Source organism: Vollenhovia emeryi, unplaced genomic scaffold (genome assembly GCF_000949405.1).
Source record: "Vollenhovia emeryi isolate VEMERY1.0 unplaced genomic scaffold, V.emery_V1.0 DF939214.1, whole genome shotgun sequence".
NCBI lineage: Eukaryota > Metazoa > Arthropoda > Insecta > Hymenoptera > Formicidae > Vollenhovia > Vollenhovia emeryi.
In genome coordinates, this window is record NW_011967152.1 from 67,207 (window position 1) to 86,531 (window position 19,325).

Consider the following 19,325-nt stretch of genomic DNA (forward strand, 5'->3'; position numbering starts at 1 on the left):
CTTAAACAGATATCACACTGATATCACTGTGATGTCGCTGTGCTATGTGGGACCGGCCTTGGTGTGCGCTCAGTGCGCACTAGACAAGTAACCGAATTCGCTATAAGCCACGCCATGGATGTAAAATTACGTTGTACATCGCTCGTCCATACGAGATTCTGTTCATGGTCGCGACAAATGTTGCACATGTTCTGTATAATTGTGTGACAAGAGACCAACTTCGCTCGAGGAGCGACAAAGGTTGACTGATTCTATTTTTATACCGGCGGAGCGGCTCCGATCTCGCCGCCATCTGTGAAGCGGCGCGAAACGCTTGTTCGCGGAGCGCGGAGGGCTCGGGTACTCGCGCACCTTGGCGACCTCGGGAACTGCTCCCGGGTCTGCGTGTGCTCCGGACGGGGTGTGTGTACGTCGCGGATCTCTACGATGCGCGCGACGAGACTGACGAGAGGCGTCCTCCGCTGCGTGCGTTCGCTACGTCGCGCCTGATCGACCCAGGAGGATCTCCCGATCGAGGGCTCGGCCGGAGAGCGCCGGACGCGAGTATATTTATCGCCGCCAGCGAGTGAGAGAGAGAGAGTGGGAGACGCACGTCCCCCCGGGGATGCTGTTGTGTGTCCTCGCTGGAACCTCGCCTATCCTCGCGGCCTTTATTCTCGCGCGCGGCGACTCCTGTCCAGGTACGGCGAGCGATGACTTCTCCGAGGAGCGACGTTCGTCGCACGTTCGAGCCCGAGCCTAGCCTCGGCAAGAGAGACTGGTGTCCCGCGAGGAAATGACATTCGGCGCTTGTTTTCGCATTCGCGGAGGTGAATTGACCGCTGGCACGTCGATTGGCACGCGGCGTCTGACAGTCAGTTTTATCAGCAGGTACGCGCTAAGCTCGGCCCCTGGGGTTCTTCCGCGAGACAGAGAGAGAGAGAGAGAGGAGTGTGAGAGGGAGAGACGCCGGTCGAGCGTCTGGCCAGTGGAGTACGCAACAACATGCCTTCTGTTTGCGGCGACGTGCTCGATACGGCTGGTAAGTACCGCTTCTCTCACCGCCGTTGTCGCACCTAGGCCACGTGATGTCGTTTGAATGCAGCTGCGCAAATACTTTCCGATTGTACGAGGGTGATCTTGCGTCCGCAGCTGCCTCGCAATCGGGCGTCATGGAAGGCATCTCCAGCACGGACAGCGTGGGAACGCAGAGCGATATATCGGGACACACGACGGTGCCGGGGCGGCCCAGGATGGACGTGGCCTGCGTCCTGGATCTGCAACAATCGGAGCACCTCGCTCAGCGCAAGAAGGCGCTGGACGAGGTCAGGCAGGCCTGCAATCTGGTCAACGCCGACATACATCATATTCAGGTACGGTCTCTGCGCGATTTCGATTATTCGCACAGCGGCAGACTCCGAATAAAAGTGGGATGAGAGTATTAAAGCGAACTGTTGCGACATCTCAATCTTATCGCCGTTTCAAAACAAGCCGTGTATCAAAAGTCGAGTGCTAGATAATCTTAATATTTCCTATACTCTCGAAGCCGCAAACAAGCGAGGATACGCAGGAGTTGCGGGAAGATTGTAAAGCGCGTTTCGATCCTTTCCTAACTATCCGCACGTCTGTCGCAGTTCGAGAAGCTCGATTTTGGCGAGACCAATGTGCTGGACACGTTCTACAACGCTGATGTGGCGGTTGTGGACTTGAGCATACAGTTGCAGCAATCTGCGCTGTTCTATCATCTCGGTGTCAGGGAGAGTTTCGGTATGAAGGAAAACATTTTGCTGTACAACGACACAGACACGGAAGCTACAATTAGGCTTAAGGTACGTACGCACGAGGTATACGCCGCTTGTTGCTCCTCGTCGCTTTCAGAATTGTAAATGCAAACAGTCTCGTACGTTGATCGCGAAACGCTAAACGTGAGATAGGCTGATGGCAGAGAAGCCCCAGTCTACAATAGAAATTTAAACCTTAAGCGTATTCTACTCATACTTGACCGTGATTGGCCAATTTCTTAAAGCTTAGGGCTTAAATCATCTATTGTAGACTGGGACGAACGATTCGTAAACGCTTATGACTGTCTTAAGCCGTAGACTCAAGGCGAGGCAGAGAAAAACTTGAGTCATGAGAGTCTCCTCTATACGTCTTGTAAGCGTTTACGGATTGTTCTCTGCCATCAGCCGCAGTAAGCGCAGGTGACCTTGGCCGTTTGTTAGACTCAGGATGCACTTTATAGCAATGATCTCAATTAACGCTCTCATAAATAGAGAGATTGCTCGAGGCGCAAGTGACCCACACTGCGCACTATCGCAGCATAGCAAATAGTACTTCAGTATTCCTGCATTCTTGATATTGAGAACACGTCCATCTAATAGTTTCCTCGCACGAAAGGACTGCTTATAACGTGCAAAAAGTTATGTTTCGAGTATCTGTTTCTCAAAATTGTGTTGCATCTAATTTATGCAAGAAGATTGAAGAGAGTGAAAGTAGTAGAAAAAGTATTAGCTTGTTTACGATGCGATTCGCTTATTATTATGCGTTTCTCTCACGCGTGGATCAATCTTGTTGATTTAGTCACTTGAACAGCTACCGGAATTTTTTATCACTTTGCTATTAACATAACTGGTCTATGCTTGTTGATTAATATTTCTGCGAGGTTTTTGCCTCCTTTCGAGAACTTGCAAAAGATTTTCGTATCCTTACTGCGGTCGGCAACAAGTTAGAACGTGCGCGCGGAACGGTGCTGGACGTCAGACTGCCGTAAACTAAACATATTCGGTGGCATCAGATGAAACGATGTCTCTGCCGGTTGGGCAAGCACCAAATATGTAATTCCGCTTAATATGGAGTAGAGAAAAACGTGAGCTCATGCTCTCAATATAGCAGTTACCCAATACAGCAGGTTGGTGCTAGTTGATCGCGCGCCATACGTTGTAACACCGTGGACGATCTGTTGCTGACTTCTTGTGCATTGCGACTCTACATTGCGTCCGGATTGTTAATTCTATTTGAAACTATTACATCGTACAATTTATAAAGAATTTATAACAAATTTATAAAGAACTCGAGGAAGAAGTTGATGTGCATGCGCTAAAGTTAATGTAAAAATATGTGACAAATAATCACGAGGTGGATTGTGAAAGTTAAAACGTCAATCGCGCGCGCGATAACGTAATAAAATATGTCGTGACGAATTTTTTATGTGACTTGGAACCAGCTATTATTTTTCGGATTGCACAGAAACAATTCTTTTTAATTACAGCGGTATGAAATATTTTTATATAACTAATCGATACAGAAATAACTTTTTTTTTATACAGTTATCCTGTGGCAGTTACACATTTGTTTCGTATCGCGTTGTGGAATCGTGTGGTTCGTGTGTAGCCACGAACCCAGCGACCAGCAGGATCACAAGCGAAGAGACAATAGATCCCAAACAGCATCTCACTCTGAAACTCAAGAAATTGTTTCAGGATGTCGAAATACAATCCAAGTAAGCAAATGAGAAAATCTGAGCAGAAATCATGTTAGATATTTTTAATTGTTACTCCACCAAAAAGTGCGGAAAACAGACGTTTTTAATATGTAATGTAAAAACTTTCAGAGCACATATGAAGGAGAAATTTCTGGCAGATCTACGCAAGGCGCGCGAGACTTACTCTGGAGAAGAACTCTCCAGAGCTCTGAATAACATGCGCAAACGCTTAGACGATCCAAATGTTCTGTCAGGAGAGGTTGTTTTAAATGTTCTCATTTCATTCCGGGAAATACAGGTAAAGTAATGATAAACTGATAAAAAGAAAAGTTTTCCAATCAAAATATATTCAGAAACAATTACACTCGTTCTAAAATTATTAGGATTACGATGCAATGGTACAATTGGTTGACGATTTGAAAACTATACCAACTCACAAGAATTACATAAATACTCCAGCTATAAGATATTTATACGCGTTTGCTTTAAATCGACGAAACAAAGAGGGCGATCGAGAAAGAGCATTAAAGGTTATTGAGAAAGCGCTGGAAAAAAAGGAAAATCATGTTCCTGACATGTTGTGTTTATGCGGAAGAATATATAAAGACATATTTGTCGAGAGCAGACACACAGATCAGGAGAGCTTAAAGAATGCGATCCACTGGTACAGAAAAGGTTTTGAGGTATAGTATCTGCGTGTAAATCGTTTCTCTGTTATTGGAAGCATTTCTGTTGACGCGTATATGTATTATCATTGTTCTATTTATAGGTTCAGCCTAACGAATATGCCGGTATAAATCTTGCTACTTTACTCGTCATAGCTGGAAATGAATTCTCTAAAAGTGAGGAGTTGCAGCACATAGGAATGGTATTGAATAACTTAATTGGCAAGAAAGGCAGTTTACCGAGCTTAAAAGATTATTGGGATGTAGCGACATTTTTTGAGATTAGTGTATTAGCGGAGGATTATTCGAAAGCTATACAAGCAGCTGAATGTATGTTCAAATTAAAGCCACCGAATTGGTGAGTATACGAGAAACGAAAGTTAGATCTTTATTCGGTTAAAAACATGTTCAGAATGCAGGACAAAGCGTATATGTATTTAGAACTTATCTTAATTGTTTTAACTTTTAGGTATCTGAAATCGACAATCGGCAACATATCACTGATAGATAGGTTTCGTAAAAAGAACGAGGAAGCTGAAGTTGCACCGGAGGAACAGATATTTAGTTTCTGGATGGACTACTTTGTCGAAGCTACAAAGCCGGAGGTTGGCGATAGTATACGGTTTCCAGTAAGTTGATAAATGGAATCGTTCTACTGAGGATCCAGTTTCCAATTCGGGAGATTATGGCTTATAGTTATGCATTACCAATCCAGCTTACTTCTGTACATTTTGGGTCAAAGTAAGAATAATATAAAACTGCTCTTAGTGCAGGTTTATGAATTCACTCTGAAGAATCAACTTCCCACTTTAATAATCTTTCCAGTAAAAAGACGCTTGGCACATTACAATATTTTTATTAGATTTTAGTGTTGGAACCAACAAAGATTTTAATGCCGAGTTACGTAAACGTGAATCTTGGCGCGGAAGAGAAGTCCATACAAATATGGAATTTGTGTCTGGATAATATGAAAAATAATTGCAAACAAGTTCACGATTGGTTGTTCACTGCGAACATGATACGCAGCGTAAGCCTGTATAAAAGGGACGAAAGATGTTTATTTTTGTATGTTCATCAAAACTCGGATGATTTTCAAATGTACCTGCCATCAGTACAATGTAGGCAAACATTTTACGACTTGATCTTGGAGATGACTAGGGATCAAGAAGGCATGGTTACAGATTTAGATGCTTACATGACTGATGATCGCATGAAGGTATTAATCAATTTTTAATATTAGTTTTGTCAGTATATATGTATATGTATTTTATACAGAACTTTTAATTGTTTAAAATGGAATTTTTTTTAGTTCGAATATGAATTGGATGATCAAAATAAGCGCATAATTCTCGGCAAAGGTACATACGGCGTGGTGTACGCAGCGCGTGATTTAAATACACAAGTCAGGATTGCGGTGAAAGAAATTCGTGAACGAAACTTGGGCGATGTACAGCCTCTTCACGAAGAGATCAAATTGCATAGCCAATTGAGGCACAGAAATATTGTTCAATATTTGGGCTCGGTAAGCGAGGATGGATATTTCAAAATCTTTATGGAGCAAGTTCCTGGAGGTAGGAAAGAAAGAAATATTTTGGCATAAAAAAATCTCGGTTATAAATATTCATAATTTTTCATAATTTCAGGAAGTTTATCAGCTTTGCTAAGATCGAAATGGGGTCCTTTGAAAGAGAACGAATCGACCATCTCATATTATACTAAACAAATGTTGGAAGGCCTTAAATATCTCCATGACCAAAAAATAGTTCATAGAGATATAAAAGGTACATAATTCGTAAAATGCATGAATTTTACGCTCACTTGTTGAAGTACATGTCTTCCATCTTCACAATTATTTTTCTATGTCTAAAGTTTAAATATATGATTTAGGTGATAACGTATTAGTAAATACATACAGTGGAGTTGTCAAAATATCTGATTTCGGTATGTCCAAACGATTGGCTGGTTTATGCCCGAGTACAGAAACATTTACCGGAACATTACAGTACATGGCGCCAGAAGTTATTGACAAGGGTCAACGTGGTTATGGTGCACCTGTGAGTTTGTGTTTGATTAAGCGCTTTGTTTTGAAGATATTCGGTCATACACGATAAAGATACATTTCCTTGTGTCATCGTAATAACAATTATTCATATTTCTCTTTAGGCGGATATTTGGTCTTTAGGTTGCACAATAGTTGAGATGGCCACTGGAAAGCCACCGTTCATTGAACTAGGTTCTCCACAAGCAGCTGTGTTTAAAGTAAATATTAAGTATGCTACATTTTAAACGTTGAACTGCTAAGCTTATCGAAAGTCTGATATGTATACGCTTTTTTTATAGGTGGGATATTACAAAATACATCCTGAGATACCGTCAGAGTTATCTGAGAGAGCAAAAAGTTTTATATTGCGCTGTTTTGAGCCGAATCCTGATATAAGAGCAACCGCGGCGGAGCTGTTGGAGGATCCATTTCTTAACGAGTATGTAAAGTTCAAGCATTGCGCAGTAGAGTTTTACAAGTTTATACAGTCGTATAGTAAAATATTTAAATATAATAGGAAAAAGAAGAGCAGCAGATTAGTCGCACCGCCAGACTTCAGTAGAAGTATATCGGTTCCGGCGGATAGATTGGAACGTTTGGGGAAATGCGATAAAACAAACAACAATCATATCGTCGCTGCCACACCTATGCTGATGTCTCAATCGGATGATAGGTATTGTACAATTTTTACCTTTGTCATAATGTGCCGTTTTTTAATGTAGCATTTTTGTAGCTCGTGGCACTCTCGCCTTTGTTTTAGTACATTGTACCTTCATTTGGTTTATTTCATTTGTATCAAGCGGTTTTAGTGCCAATCTCATTTTTTATGTTGCTTGGTAATTAGTTAATTGTCAGACCAACATTGACATATTAGGAAATGCCATTTGCAGAACTTGATTGCTTTCACAGTACAGTAAACCTCGATTTAAAAGAGCTCGATGTACGCCGCATCGTGCGCATTATATGTATAATATATTATTGCATTTGTTTTGGGTTGCGTGGGATAAACTCGCTTTGTTTCGGTCTTAGGTCCGGTTTCACCGACGTTGTTTGACTTTAAGCTTAGCCTGATTCGTTCTTTGTCTCTTTCCAGCTGTTACTTTAGAAAGAGACAAATATGAATTAAACTAAAGTCAAGCGACGTTTGGTGAAACCGGGCCTTAGTCTGTCTAATAATAATAATTTTATATTGTACAATATATTATATTAAAGCTTTTGTTCATTACGAACACTGAAAAATGGTAAAAAAATGGCCTTCCTTGCCTTCAATTTAACGGAGTTTCGGCATTAATGAACATTCTATCCTCTTATTAGTCCTTTAAATCGTTTACTGTATTATTGAGGAATAACAAATTTAAATTGCATATTGTAGCGTGAATTGTTTCTTTTTTACTTTCACTATTTTAAAGTTTTAAATGCCCATATCGTATCCTTTAATTAATACATTAAAAATGCTTTATGCCAAATTGCAACATTCTTTTTCTTCATTCTCCAAATTCCATAAAGACTATGACGCAAGAATATAATATTCTTTTATGTAAGAATGCACGTTGCGAATTGTAATTATAAAATGTGAAATTTAGTGGAGGGTTAACGAAGTCAAGTCCATTGAGGGGACGCAGTCCGGCTCACCTATTGTCCCCCATCAGCATGCCTACTGCAACCCTCTCTTTTAACAGGTATGGTTCTAACTTGGTAAATTGTTTATACGAAGGCAAAGCATAACTAAAGATACCGTTTGTTTTATTGGTTTTTTATTATTTGTGACCACCTAAATTATATAGATATTTTTTATATAATCGTTTATCATCAATAGCAAATGTTCAAAATGCTTAATTGCTGTCTGCAAACGGCTTGCGTCTTGTGTAAAAAAATATCCATAATTGCTGTCACCCATACTTTTTGCTATTGAATGTAGCTTTGTATATGTAAGTCATGCCGGATTTCCTTTATGTTTTGTTTAAGCAATGGTACATTAAATAGATATAACGTTATTATTGAGTATCTTAAAATGTTATTTGAAATAAAATATAATTATATTTTATTACTTGACATTTTTAATTTGGGTTCTCTAGATTTATTCTCTCAAGTATTGACATAAACACATACTAACATATAATTGCTTTGCTAAATGATGGTTATTACATATACATATAACGAGTATGCAGTTTATGTAAATACATTAGAACATAATTTTAATAAAGTAATCCTTTAACATTTGACTTATGTAACAACTGATAACTTTTTACATTATCTTTAAATAATAATTTATATTCTAAAAATGGATAGACCATTCGAATTATTTTGAAATATTAAATATATAGAGATTATATCTTTGTATGTATTCTTTGTCATAATAGGTCTCCATATCATGTTCCCGTGTATCACATAACACGAGAATAATTAAATTTTTAATTGTATAAATTATAAAATAAAAAAGTAATACCCCAATATTATATAATATATAAATTATTTGAGACACAAAGTTATCACTTTTATAATTTTATAAAAAATTGACTAATATTCTGGTATTAATAAAATTTTCATCACATTGATAAATAGTTTAAAAGTGTAATATAAAAGACACAAAATCAATATCTCGTTATTTATTATCTTTCTAGTACAATAGGGAATACTCCGTCGATAGAAACTAGCGAAACTGATACAGCTGGTACCTCAATAACTAGAAGAAGTTCGTCTGGTGGCTTGTTATCGCCAGAAGTTGAATTAGGTGGTAAATATATGCAACATTTCTGGACATTTTCTGAGATTAATATCCGAAATTTGTGCGAACATATCAGAAGGAATTTATTAAGATTATAACATAAATAATATCGCTGTCACGTGGATAGATGGATAAATTAAATTGCGAAATGCCCAAAATTTAGTATATAATATCATTCATTTATATTTATGAATAATTGGGGTAAAACAGGACAACCGGGACAGAAATCTGGAGAGGAGCAAGAGGGCTTTTATCTGTTAAAGAAAGATAGCCAAAGACGTATGACATTAACGAGGGTTCTCAACCAAGATGAGGCAAAAATTTGCGAGGTTTGGATGAGAGGTATACATCAAGCGGAGGGACAAATGGTGTTGCAAATGGTATTTACGTGCTGAAACATGTTGAATTATATTGCGCTGCAAATAACTGTGTTACATACCAAGTACATATTGATATGTACTTAATTATTTATTACAATTTCTAGAGTCATTTAGTATTACTTATGCGCGGCCTGAGGGACTATATCGCAGAGCAAAATCAGGAAGTAATAGTAACTGCTATTCGAACACTGAAAGAGGAATTGGATTTCGATTCGACCGCTATCAATCATCTACATTTGGCTATTTACTTATTTCAAACGGCAGTAAACGAGGTCCTTAGGATGCACAGTATAAAGCCACATTGGATGTTTGCTTTAGACAATTTAGTAAGAAATGCTGTTCAGGCCGCTATCACTGTCTTATCTCCTGGTAGGTACTATTTTTTCTCGACGAAATAAAAACTGAATTAATATACACCGTTGCATATTCGAGAGATGTGAGAACATACGCAATGAGAACATACACTCCTATAAGTAAAAAAAAAGTGTCCCGCTTCTGGCTAGCCTCTCACATTTGTTACTTGGTATATGAACCAGATGTGTAGCGCATACATCTCAAGTGTAATACACGTGAAGAGATTGAGTATGTTATCATGTCAATTCTAAAAATATCTCGAGGGAAAGTCATCACCAATAATATGGGATCTCTTAGGGAGGTTGCGTTCAGTAAGAGGATTACCGCATCCTACTTGAGTTCATACACATCTGGTTTAGACAGATTTTATTGAAAATCGAAAGATTAGATGTGTCAAAGAATATTATACAGCATTAGTGTTATATGGAATGTGTTTTGTGTTATAAATTGTGTTTCTAGAATTGGGCGCTAACTTACTTGGACAAGAACGAGTGCAACCTGGCGGTCAAGGTCCCGAGGAAGGATCAACATCTGGGGTATCTACGGTAAACTCTGTAAAGTCCCAAAAAACTGCTGACTCTATTGATAATAAGTACTGGAAGGAATATAGAGATCAAATGGGAGCACTGAAGATGGAAAATATGAGACTACTTCAGGAATTGATAGACAGCCAGAAATCCTATCAAACGTTATTGCAACAAGCTCTTGAAGAGCAGAGAATTCAAGTTAATACGTTGACACATCTGTGTGAAAATATTAATAGGAGATCAATAAAACAGGAATCGGGGTACGGAAAATTATCATTTTATTTATTGCTGTAAAATTGGTTTATTTTATTGCTGCGTGTATTAAAATGCGTGACAAATGCGTGATTAATGTGAAAGCAAATAAATATCCACAGCTACAATTCTTGCATTTTTGGAGATATATCTCAACAATCTTTAATGACTACCGATACGCACAGTACTGCTTCACATCCGGATATGGCCCTTGCCGATTGGTTACAGAATCTTCAAATAGATGAGACATCAATCGAGAGGGTGAGTGTTCCGCTCAAGTCTGAAATAAGCAAGAAGAATAAAAATAAGAATTATCATAGGTTATTTATTTTACATATGATTTTTATGAATGAATATTCTTTAACATTGTTAGTTTCTTTATGAGGAGTACACACTAGAAGATATTTTGCATCATGTTACACGGGACGATCTTCGCAGACTAAATTTAAGGTAAAAATTTATGTCTTCTATTATTCAGTAATCATCATATGTGCCGAGTATAAATATATTATACATAATTCCAGGGGAGGAATTGAACTCAGGATATGGCAAGCCATATTGAAACATCGAGAGAATAATGGGAATTAAAATTTAAAAACTAATATATAATTACATATTTTCGTATCATTTTTAGTGATAAAGTATCACTAGTAACTAGAGTTTACAACAGGGTAAAATATCGGTTTTGATTAGGCTGCCATAAGATAAAAATTCAATGATTTAAATCTCAGCCGTACACGCTGTACTATATTAGATATAAATCAAATTCCCATAAAGAGAGAATTTTCTCCGTGACACAATGTTATAATGATATTACTGGTTTATTTCGTAGTTCCTAATGATAGATTGCTATTACTCTTTACAGAGCAATTGTATAACAAATCTGTGTATGATGATTTATGTTAACAAAACATATTACATGCTTTAGCGTTCTTGTCAGATTCTAATTACATTGCCAAAGTTGACGTGAGAAACCAGTATTTCTACACGTGGAATGTATTTCGTACATTACGATTTCTTATTGTAGAGGGAATTTTGTTTTTTAATTTTGTCATTTAAAAGTCAGATCAAATGCAGAAGAATTGTCTTTACGTTGAACAGCAAAATCTAAGAAGACAAAACGGTAATAAATAATGACAAAGAGATTATAAATATGAATCATCAGTAATACATTTGATATTATATTTTATTCTGAAGTAATAATGTCTCCTATTATAACAGAAATAATAGATGCTTCCAATAATTGATAATAAAACTGATACAATTTATATATAATTTATATATTATAAATCAGTTTTTACAAGATATAGAGATAGGAATAATTGTTGTGAATAAGCAAATCTATTACCACTAAAAAATCTTGATTAGAAGCGATCTGTATTTTCAACAAGTAATAACTTTATGTAACAGCCGTTTATTACTGCGAGTATAACAGATAGTTACATAGCGTCGTTCCATCTAACAAATCTTCCTAATAGTTTGACGAAGGGGGACGCAATTATTTATAGTGCCTTACAAAACTCGTTCTAGTACAAGAAAAGATATTTATTATATAGAGTAAATACATAGTCATATATATTATTCACATGAGATAATGTGAAGTATTCGCTACTGAAATCTTAGGTTCTCGAAGAGTAAAATTTTATTATGCGCGAAACACATCTTCCAAAGTATCAATTGAATATTTTTCTGTCGATGTTCATCATGTAAATAGAATGCTTTTTGTAATTTGTAAGAGTTTTACTTTGATTCGTGCTTCAGGAACTTAATTAAATTAAGGCTTTTGATTCAAAATTTTTGTAGATACGGGTTTTTATATGACGGAAAAATCTCGATTTTTCTTTTATGCAATATACGGAAGAGAGAAACTTGTCTGTGCCTTCTGCGATGCGCAATATATTTTGTACAGTTAGATTTTTAACATATAAATTTAACATAGCCGAGTTGAATTTACGCAGGTATGTAATTTTAACAAATCCTCGAGAGAGATCGCTTTCTCGATAACCCGGTGCCTAATTGTTTCAAGGATACATTGTACAAGCTGATGGATTCAGCTTGATTATACGTACACGGATGTTGCAATACGTGATCTAATGACTGACAAAATTAATGTTATAATGCGATATATTTTCGTGTAATATACTAATATATTAAAAATTATAGAGCGATATGTGTGGTGCTTGTTTTCAGGTATTTAAACCAAAATAATTTGGCGCTCAATTATACGAGCACTTAATTGAATTAATTGTTGCAGCAATCGAAATGAAACAAGCGCCGCAATATATTGTTACAATTATTACCGTTTTCACTCACAAAATAGGATTAATTATAATTGTTACTCGCATATGCGACCGTTTGTAATAAAGGAATGAACATATTAATTCATTGTTTATTAAAGTCCTGAACAACTTTTTTTTAGAATTAAGCCCATAAACCGAGATATGGAAGTATTTTTTTTTTGCACAAATCTTTCACAACTCGATTTTATTCAATAAAAAAATATTTATTGGAAAACATATCTAATTAAAGGAACTATATTTTTTCGAGTTTTCTTTCGGACGATCAGTTTTACGAATTCATCAAATTCCTTTAATTGAAACTAGAGAGTAACGGGATGGAAGGATAACGTTTTCGGGGAAAGGCAATACGGGAAGATGAGTACGTGATCGGCCTCGATCATGATATTCCTTTCCGCAGATAACTACCTCGTAGGAATCATGTCATTGATATGGACAGGGCGTTCTCTGCGTCTCGTCGTGACATTCCGCTGGAAAGGTACTGTCCGTTTCAAAAACGCATGGACTATTTTCGTCTTGAAATCATTGTCTTGAAATAAAATGTTATTTTAATAATTTTCGATTCATTTTTTAGAAGTTGTGTTTGCTTTGTTATCAATTTTTGTCTGACAACATTGCAATAAATCGTTAATCTTTATTACGGTGAATTCGACAAAAGGTTTCAACTTCTGTCTAGATTTGGCATTGGTCTTTTTGGATGCAAAATAGAGGAAGAATCTAAAGGAAAGTACCCTATTATGAGATAGGGCTCCTAATACGGGATAGCGGAGTTTCTGCTAAATTAATTGGCATCATCTGTTGGTTCCACCATGAATTTATTGCCCTTGGAGTGAAATCTGCTTAGTGGAAAATTGATTGTTAGATCGTGTAATCGTTGCGAAAAAAGATTTGCGATTGAATGCGGACGTTGAAAACCTGCTATCTCATAATAGAGGACTTTGCTCTACTTCGAGTCATGAAGCGTACTTATCTTGGAGAACTGTCTTCGATAATTCTATTAAGAAAAGCGACATTTTAAGTTGCAGAGTATGACAGAACACATCGTTTAAGTTTTTTAATTCCCTTTCTCTTCCTCTCAGCTGTGAAGCTGAAGACAGAACACACTTGACAGACTGTAAGTGAAATAGATTCACAACTCTCGATGGAGGAGTACCGCTTTTCACTCAGCTTGCCAGTTAAGGTTTCTTTGCTATGTCGATCGATGTCTTAGGAAAGTCAATCTTCATAGTCAGAGATAGCGTTTATCGCTTATATACCTTTAACCTTTCACGCTAAACTAGAAAAAATATTAATTTTAAATTCTTTTATTATTGCTCGTGAGCAATTAAATGTTGAGAAGATTTTTTAATTGGAAATATTTTTGAAAATGACTTCTTTTATACACAGAGATTAACATGTCTTATGTAATTAAATAAATAGATCAAGTAAGATGATTTAGCGTAATCCGTGCGAAATAAACTCAAAAGAATTCCTTTCCGGCAGTTGAAAAAGGATTTCATAGAAGACACCTCTTGACTTCCCGTGAAAGTATAAATTAAAGTTGTTGCCAATAAAAAGAATTCGTTTTGTACTCGAAAATTCTTTTAGAACAGACGCGAGATGGTGAAAGAGTTCACGTCATAATCCGGGAATTCAGAAAGAATCAGGAATTATTCTTGGGTTCTCTGGGCTATCAGGTTGTGCATTAAATGCAATAATGAAACGTAATAGGATCTCGTCAGCGTTTTACAACAAATTAGCGGCAAGCGATTCAAATCGTCCGTCTGGAGAAGGATACGGTCGGAACGGCGCGCTGCATCCCAAGAAGAAGGAAGCAGCTGCAGTCGATATTGCGAAAGTTTCCAATCTGCCAACATTCGACGAGCGTTGAAGCGCTGGTCAAAGCCCCGGTCGTGCGAGACAAAAGGTCTCCATCGGCATTTATACGGAGGCGCACGCACACAAAGACGTCACCGTGCGTCTCCGCGTAAAAAAAAAAAGAGAGAGAGAAGAACTGCCATCGCCTCGCCTTTGTTGCGTTTGCACTTGGCGTGCGTGCAATCTACGCACGGTCACGGCCGCGTATGAAATATTCAGAGTGGCTCGAATGTTAACCGGTGACCACTCTCCTCTTTGGTCCGCCACCTTTGTGTCGCTCGCGAGGGGTGCATCTGCATGCAGATCGATCCCCCGCATCTAGGGAAACCGGCTTATCCGCTCTCCGGCAAAGAGAAAGAGAGATAACACCGTACGCCCCCGTTCGTTTGGTATTCTAAAAAGCGAGCGTCTCCTCTCCTTGTCATGCAATATTCAAAATTTCGCGAGAGCGATGACGAACGGCAGAACGGAAGCTGGATTTCCGCGGTGCCGACGCTGATCAGTCGAGGAGTGAGTTTTTGCGACGCGTTAAAATTAGTCGTACGAATTGCAATTATATGGACGGTGCGATTTAAGTGCACAGCTGTGCGAACCTTTGGTCTATTTTGAATTATCGAACTAGCGTTAAGAATTCAGGAACCTATTTCTCCGTCCGAACCGTCTATCAATGGCCTTGTTTCGATTATATCGAGCCGCTAATGCCCGTTTCTACCAATGCAGATTAACTTTAAACTTGGTTTAGCCTTCTTTTCATCTCTTTCTAGTTCTAAGAATTAGAAAAAGATGAAAGGTATAAGATTAAAGTTAATCTGTGCTGATGCACTGAAAAAAATTGTTGCTACCGTAGCTAATCATGATTTGCTAAAAATATTTTGCTGCATTAGCTATGCATTTCTAAACCACAGCAAAAGGTTTGCTGTCGCACCTAATACAATAGACGCAGTAGCAAAATATTAGCTATCGCAACTAAAGCCAATGGAAAATTGGCTTTCAGTTACCTGATCTAAAGCCAACGGCACGCGATACGATTTTTCCTACTGAATTGCCTACGAGAGCCAATCAGGATTCGGCTTTAAGACTAACGGCACACGGTACTATTTTTCCTACTGGATTACTTATGAGAGCCAATCAGGATGCGGAGTTTTAGATCAGGTGACTTGAGGCTAAACCCTGATTGGCTCTCGTAAGCAATCCAGTAGGAAAAATAGTATCGTGTGCCGTTGGCTTAAGTCACCTGATCGAAAACTCTGCATCCTGATTGGCTCTCGCAAGCAATCCAGTAGGAAAAATAGTATCGTGTGCCGTTGGCTTTAGCTGTTCACATTTTACAATTAAAATTTAGTTATCACAGTTTTTAACTACGGCAGCAACATTTTTTTCCGTGCAGAAGTGGACATAAGACGACTTCGTTTTATAAATCCAAGAACATATTTTAATAATAAGTCGCGTTCAAAATTTATACACGAGCTACACGGTCCAAAATGGTGCTCTCTGATGGGTATACAATATTAGCATCTTAAACTGCCGACGTATAATTTTATGCGAGCTCGGGTGACATCATTGCCGTGCCACGTTTTGCCGGTGTACAAAAGATCGATCGTCGATTTTCTACGCGAGTATACAAACATGCCTCGTAAATTGCAGCCGTGTCTGGAATTGATTTTTTCGTTCCACTTCTTGCGCTCACCCGGCATAACTCGCCCGGAGGCGAGTCATCGGCGGGGATAATTAAATGACCTTGCAAAAGGATCCGAAATACGATTATGTAAATGTTATCGGAGCAGCCACTCCTCGGCGATCGCTCGCGATCGATTCCGCGGATAAAATGTGCGCTCTTCTTTTTTCTTGTTTAGAACCAATAAAGCTTTTTTCCCATCATCTCCGCTGACGCGATTAGCACAAAATATCTATCCAACTTGCACAGAACCGTCCTATTAACTGGACACGCAATGTTACATAGTCGCGGGAGAGAGTGCAATACGAAAGGGACTGTTAATTTCTTTTTATCAGCCCGCTACGTGAGTGACGCGCGTGTTTTATCGCTGAATATTTTCCCGCGTTATCTATCGAGCTCCAGCAGCCGGCGGCTGTTATTACAGCCGCTTCTAACGTCGCCCCATCGTCATTAGGAATTCCATAACAGGCGGCCGCGGTGAAAAGGGCATTACGATGTATCGATGATCGGCCCTATCTTCATTCGTCGTAGGAGACGTACGGGGCGCCGCGATATCATCCGTTTGACTAAAGCAAACTCGGAGGAATCACGTTCGTCAGGGGAAAAATTACAACAAAATCCACATCGTTAGTTCTTAACCCAGCGACATCGCAATTTCGCGAGATTTATTTCGCTGAAAAAAAAAGGAATACTTTTCTTTCTCCTTCAACAAGACATCGCGTCGCGCTGATTCGCTCCCGAATTATTAAATCTCCTGTACCGTGCAGCGCTCGGGACGCTTAAGGGAAAGTTTTTTCGTTGTAACGGGATAATCGGATGGTCGAGTATCCATGGGGATGGCGAATACCGGCGCACCCCTTTTCGCCAGGGAGGGCGGGGGTGGCGCAAAATGTACAATGTTTCACGGTTAAATGGTTCGATTGTGCTTTCGGGGAAGGGACGCCATGTTCGCCTCGGTGAATTATTAAATCCACCCCGCTGATTTATATTTTCTTACTTTCCGCCTTTCCATTCGATCTTATATACTCGGGGGGGGGGGGGAGGGAGGGAGGCGGAGATCTCGCAGGAGAGATCTGATTGCGAGACACCATTTGATTTGATTACCCGCTCCGCGGAGTGTGACTGAAGTCCCGCTCTCTCTTTCTCTCGTTGCGGAATTACGTATAGCTTCGCCCTCAAAATTGAATATTTAAAGCCGGCCGATAGCGTCACGATTCCCGACGTGCGTGCTTTTAAAAGGCCAGGAAACGAGTGAATGCATTTTATAAATCGCGCCGAATGCAACGTTGTATTTTACACGTGCGTGCGTTGCCGCACAACGACGCTTGTTCGATGAAACTGACTGGGTGACGCAGTGAAAATATATAATGGCAAAAGTGGGTGATTTTACGTCTACATTGCCGTAAAGCGGCCTAAATGTTTACCCGATCGGAAGCGGCACCAAAGCATTCTTGGCGAAGCAAGAAAGGGTTGTTCTCTCCGACGGAGCTGCAAATCCCAGTGCCTTTCATCATCTTCCCTCTCTTTCCGTCCCCCCTTTCATACCTTTTTATTCTTTCCCCCTTTCTCCCGGTATCTGTTGTCCTTTCATCTTCTATCTTCCTCCTCCTTCGCAGCAGCTGGGTTTCCCGCTTTACCTTTTAATTAACTAACTGCGCCGACGTAATAACTAAAGAGGATGTCCGACTTTGGTAATTTTCATGAGCGATCGAATAATCTATCTTCTCTGGTGATAGACTAAACAACGTTATGAAGTCACGTTCCAGCGATGAGCTCTTGCTAACAGATCTGCCAAACCCTTTCGAGTTTCGAGAATAAGATGGGCAATTCGATGCAATTGAACGACTTATGAGCGGTTCTTGAAGATAAAATAGTAGATTATTAGAGTCTTGCGTGCCAAGAACATATTACTGTCAGTTGTAATAAATTGCGATAAATTATTGCAAATATTGCCCATTGCGAAAAGTAATTACCGCGATGTCTAATATCTGCGCAAATCCGTTTGACATTTAGGGAAACGTTCATTATTCTCCGTAATATTGTAGCTGTATCTTTGTTACGTATTTTAAAAGTTGAAGGACGGAAAAGTTACGACTGCCTGCGCGCCGCTGTCTTAGATAAACTCCAAACTTTAAATCCCGTTTCCTCGAAACGATATTTTTCCGCGGTGCTGCGGCCAAGATAAATCACCAACGGGGACTCCGAGAAGATTACAATTTGGACAGACTGACGAAAACTCCATTTCCTATGGTGAAAATCGCAGATATTAATGAGAAAAACATATAACAAAAGATTATTTTCTTCTTAAAGAAAAAGCGCGAAACGCACAAATATAATCCGCTTCTTATTTCTTGCTGTCCCCGCGCAATTTCCTCGCAAGTTACAATTATTGCGCCTTAAAAAATGTATTTGCAATAAATCGGGATTAAACTTAAGATCGCTTAAAAATACGTAAATTGCTCCTTTCAGAATTTGTGCCAGGAGCTTTTAACGTCACGAGACGGCGAGTCAAAAACTTATGAACGTCCCCGAAGGATTAATGCCGGGGACAATGAAGACTGACTCTCTGTCTCTCCGTTTTCATAAAGTGACACCTCGTCCGCCCGAACTAATTACTTTCGGCTTAAAATCCTTAATTTGTTGCTGAAAGGCCGTTGTCGGGAAAGGCCGTCCCTTCACGATGGAGTCTTTCTTTGTTCGATGTTGCGCGACGAATGCTCAAGACGATAATTGGCTGCCGGATCCACTAAGCACCGCAAGAAAAAAGAGCGTGCATAGGAGAACCGTGGTTTCCAAAATCTGCAACAGTATACCAGATTGTGACCATCAACATATAGAATGAACTAGAGATCCTTTAATCAGAGACTGGCCATAAGAGAGTTCGTCAAATTTCTGCGAGTGAGAGAGAAACATAGGCTACCTCACTCTTCTACGATTCTACGATAGCCTATGTTTCTCTCTCACTCGCAGGAATTTGACGAATTCTCTTATGGCCAGTCTCTGATTGCAGGGTCTCTAGAATGAACGAAACATTACGCGCGACGTGCCAGCACACGCTCTGAAGCGAGAGAAAAAGGATATATCTGTCTCTA

The 19,325-nt window shown here is 39.1% G+C and overlaps 1 protein-coding gene across 5 annotated transcripts; it reads left to right on the top strand.

Moving 5' to 3' along the window:
• Positions 1-321: 321 nt before the first annotated feature.
• LOC105561019 (mitogen-activated protein kinase kinase kinase 15) lies at positions 322-12,785 on the top strand. 5 transcript variants are annotated; one of them, XM_012010634.1, is made up of 24 exons: positions 322-809; positions 855-1,021; positions 1,132-1,352; positions 1,614-1,808; positions 3,306-3,478; positions 3,590-3,758; positions 3,844-4,143; positions 4,230-4,483; positions 4,595-4,754; positions 4,988-5,341; positions 5,435-5,696; positions 5,769-5,906; positions 6,013-6,179; positions 6,289-6,384; positions 6,466-6,605; positions 6,684-6,839; positions 7,750-7,845; positions 8,788-8,900; positions 9,102-9,271; positions 9,376-9,640; positions 10,085-10,412; positions 10,527-10,665; positions 10,778-10,854; positions 10,929-12,785. In XM_012010634.1, exons 2-24 carry the CDS (start codon positions 985-987, stop codon positions 10,990-10,992), a joined length of 4,074 nt encoding a protein of 1,357 aa, XP_011866024.1. In that variant the 5' UTR covers positions 322-809; positions 855-984; the 3' UTR covers positions 10,993-12,785. The 5 variants fall into 5 exon arrangements, with proteins under 5 accessions (XP_011866024.1, XP_011866027.1, XP_011866023.1 ...); XM_012010637.1 differs by having other exon boundaries at positions 322-1,021; positions 1,085-1,352; XM_012010633.1 differs by having other exon boundaries at positions 322-1,021.
• The last annotated feature ends 6,540 nt before the right edge of the window (positions 12,786-19,325 follow it).

What these genes read in the sequence shown, in the direction of transcription:
- LOC105561019 (XM_012010633.1), top strand. Translation starts at nt 985, where the DNA reads ATGCCTTCTGTTTGCGGCGACGTGCTCGATACGGCTG. An exon ending in CGACGTGCTCGATACGGCTG is followed by an intron (nt 1,022 to 1,131) that starts GTAAGTACCGCT and finishes TTGCGTCCGCAG; the next exon opens with CTGCCTCGCAATCGGGCGTC. An exon ending in CCGACATACATCATATTCAG is followed by an intron (nt 1,353 to 1,613) that starts GTACGGTCTCTG and finishes CGTCTGTCGCAG; the next exon opens with TTCGAGAAGCTCGATTTTGG.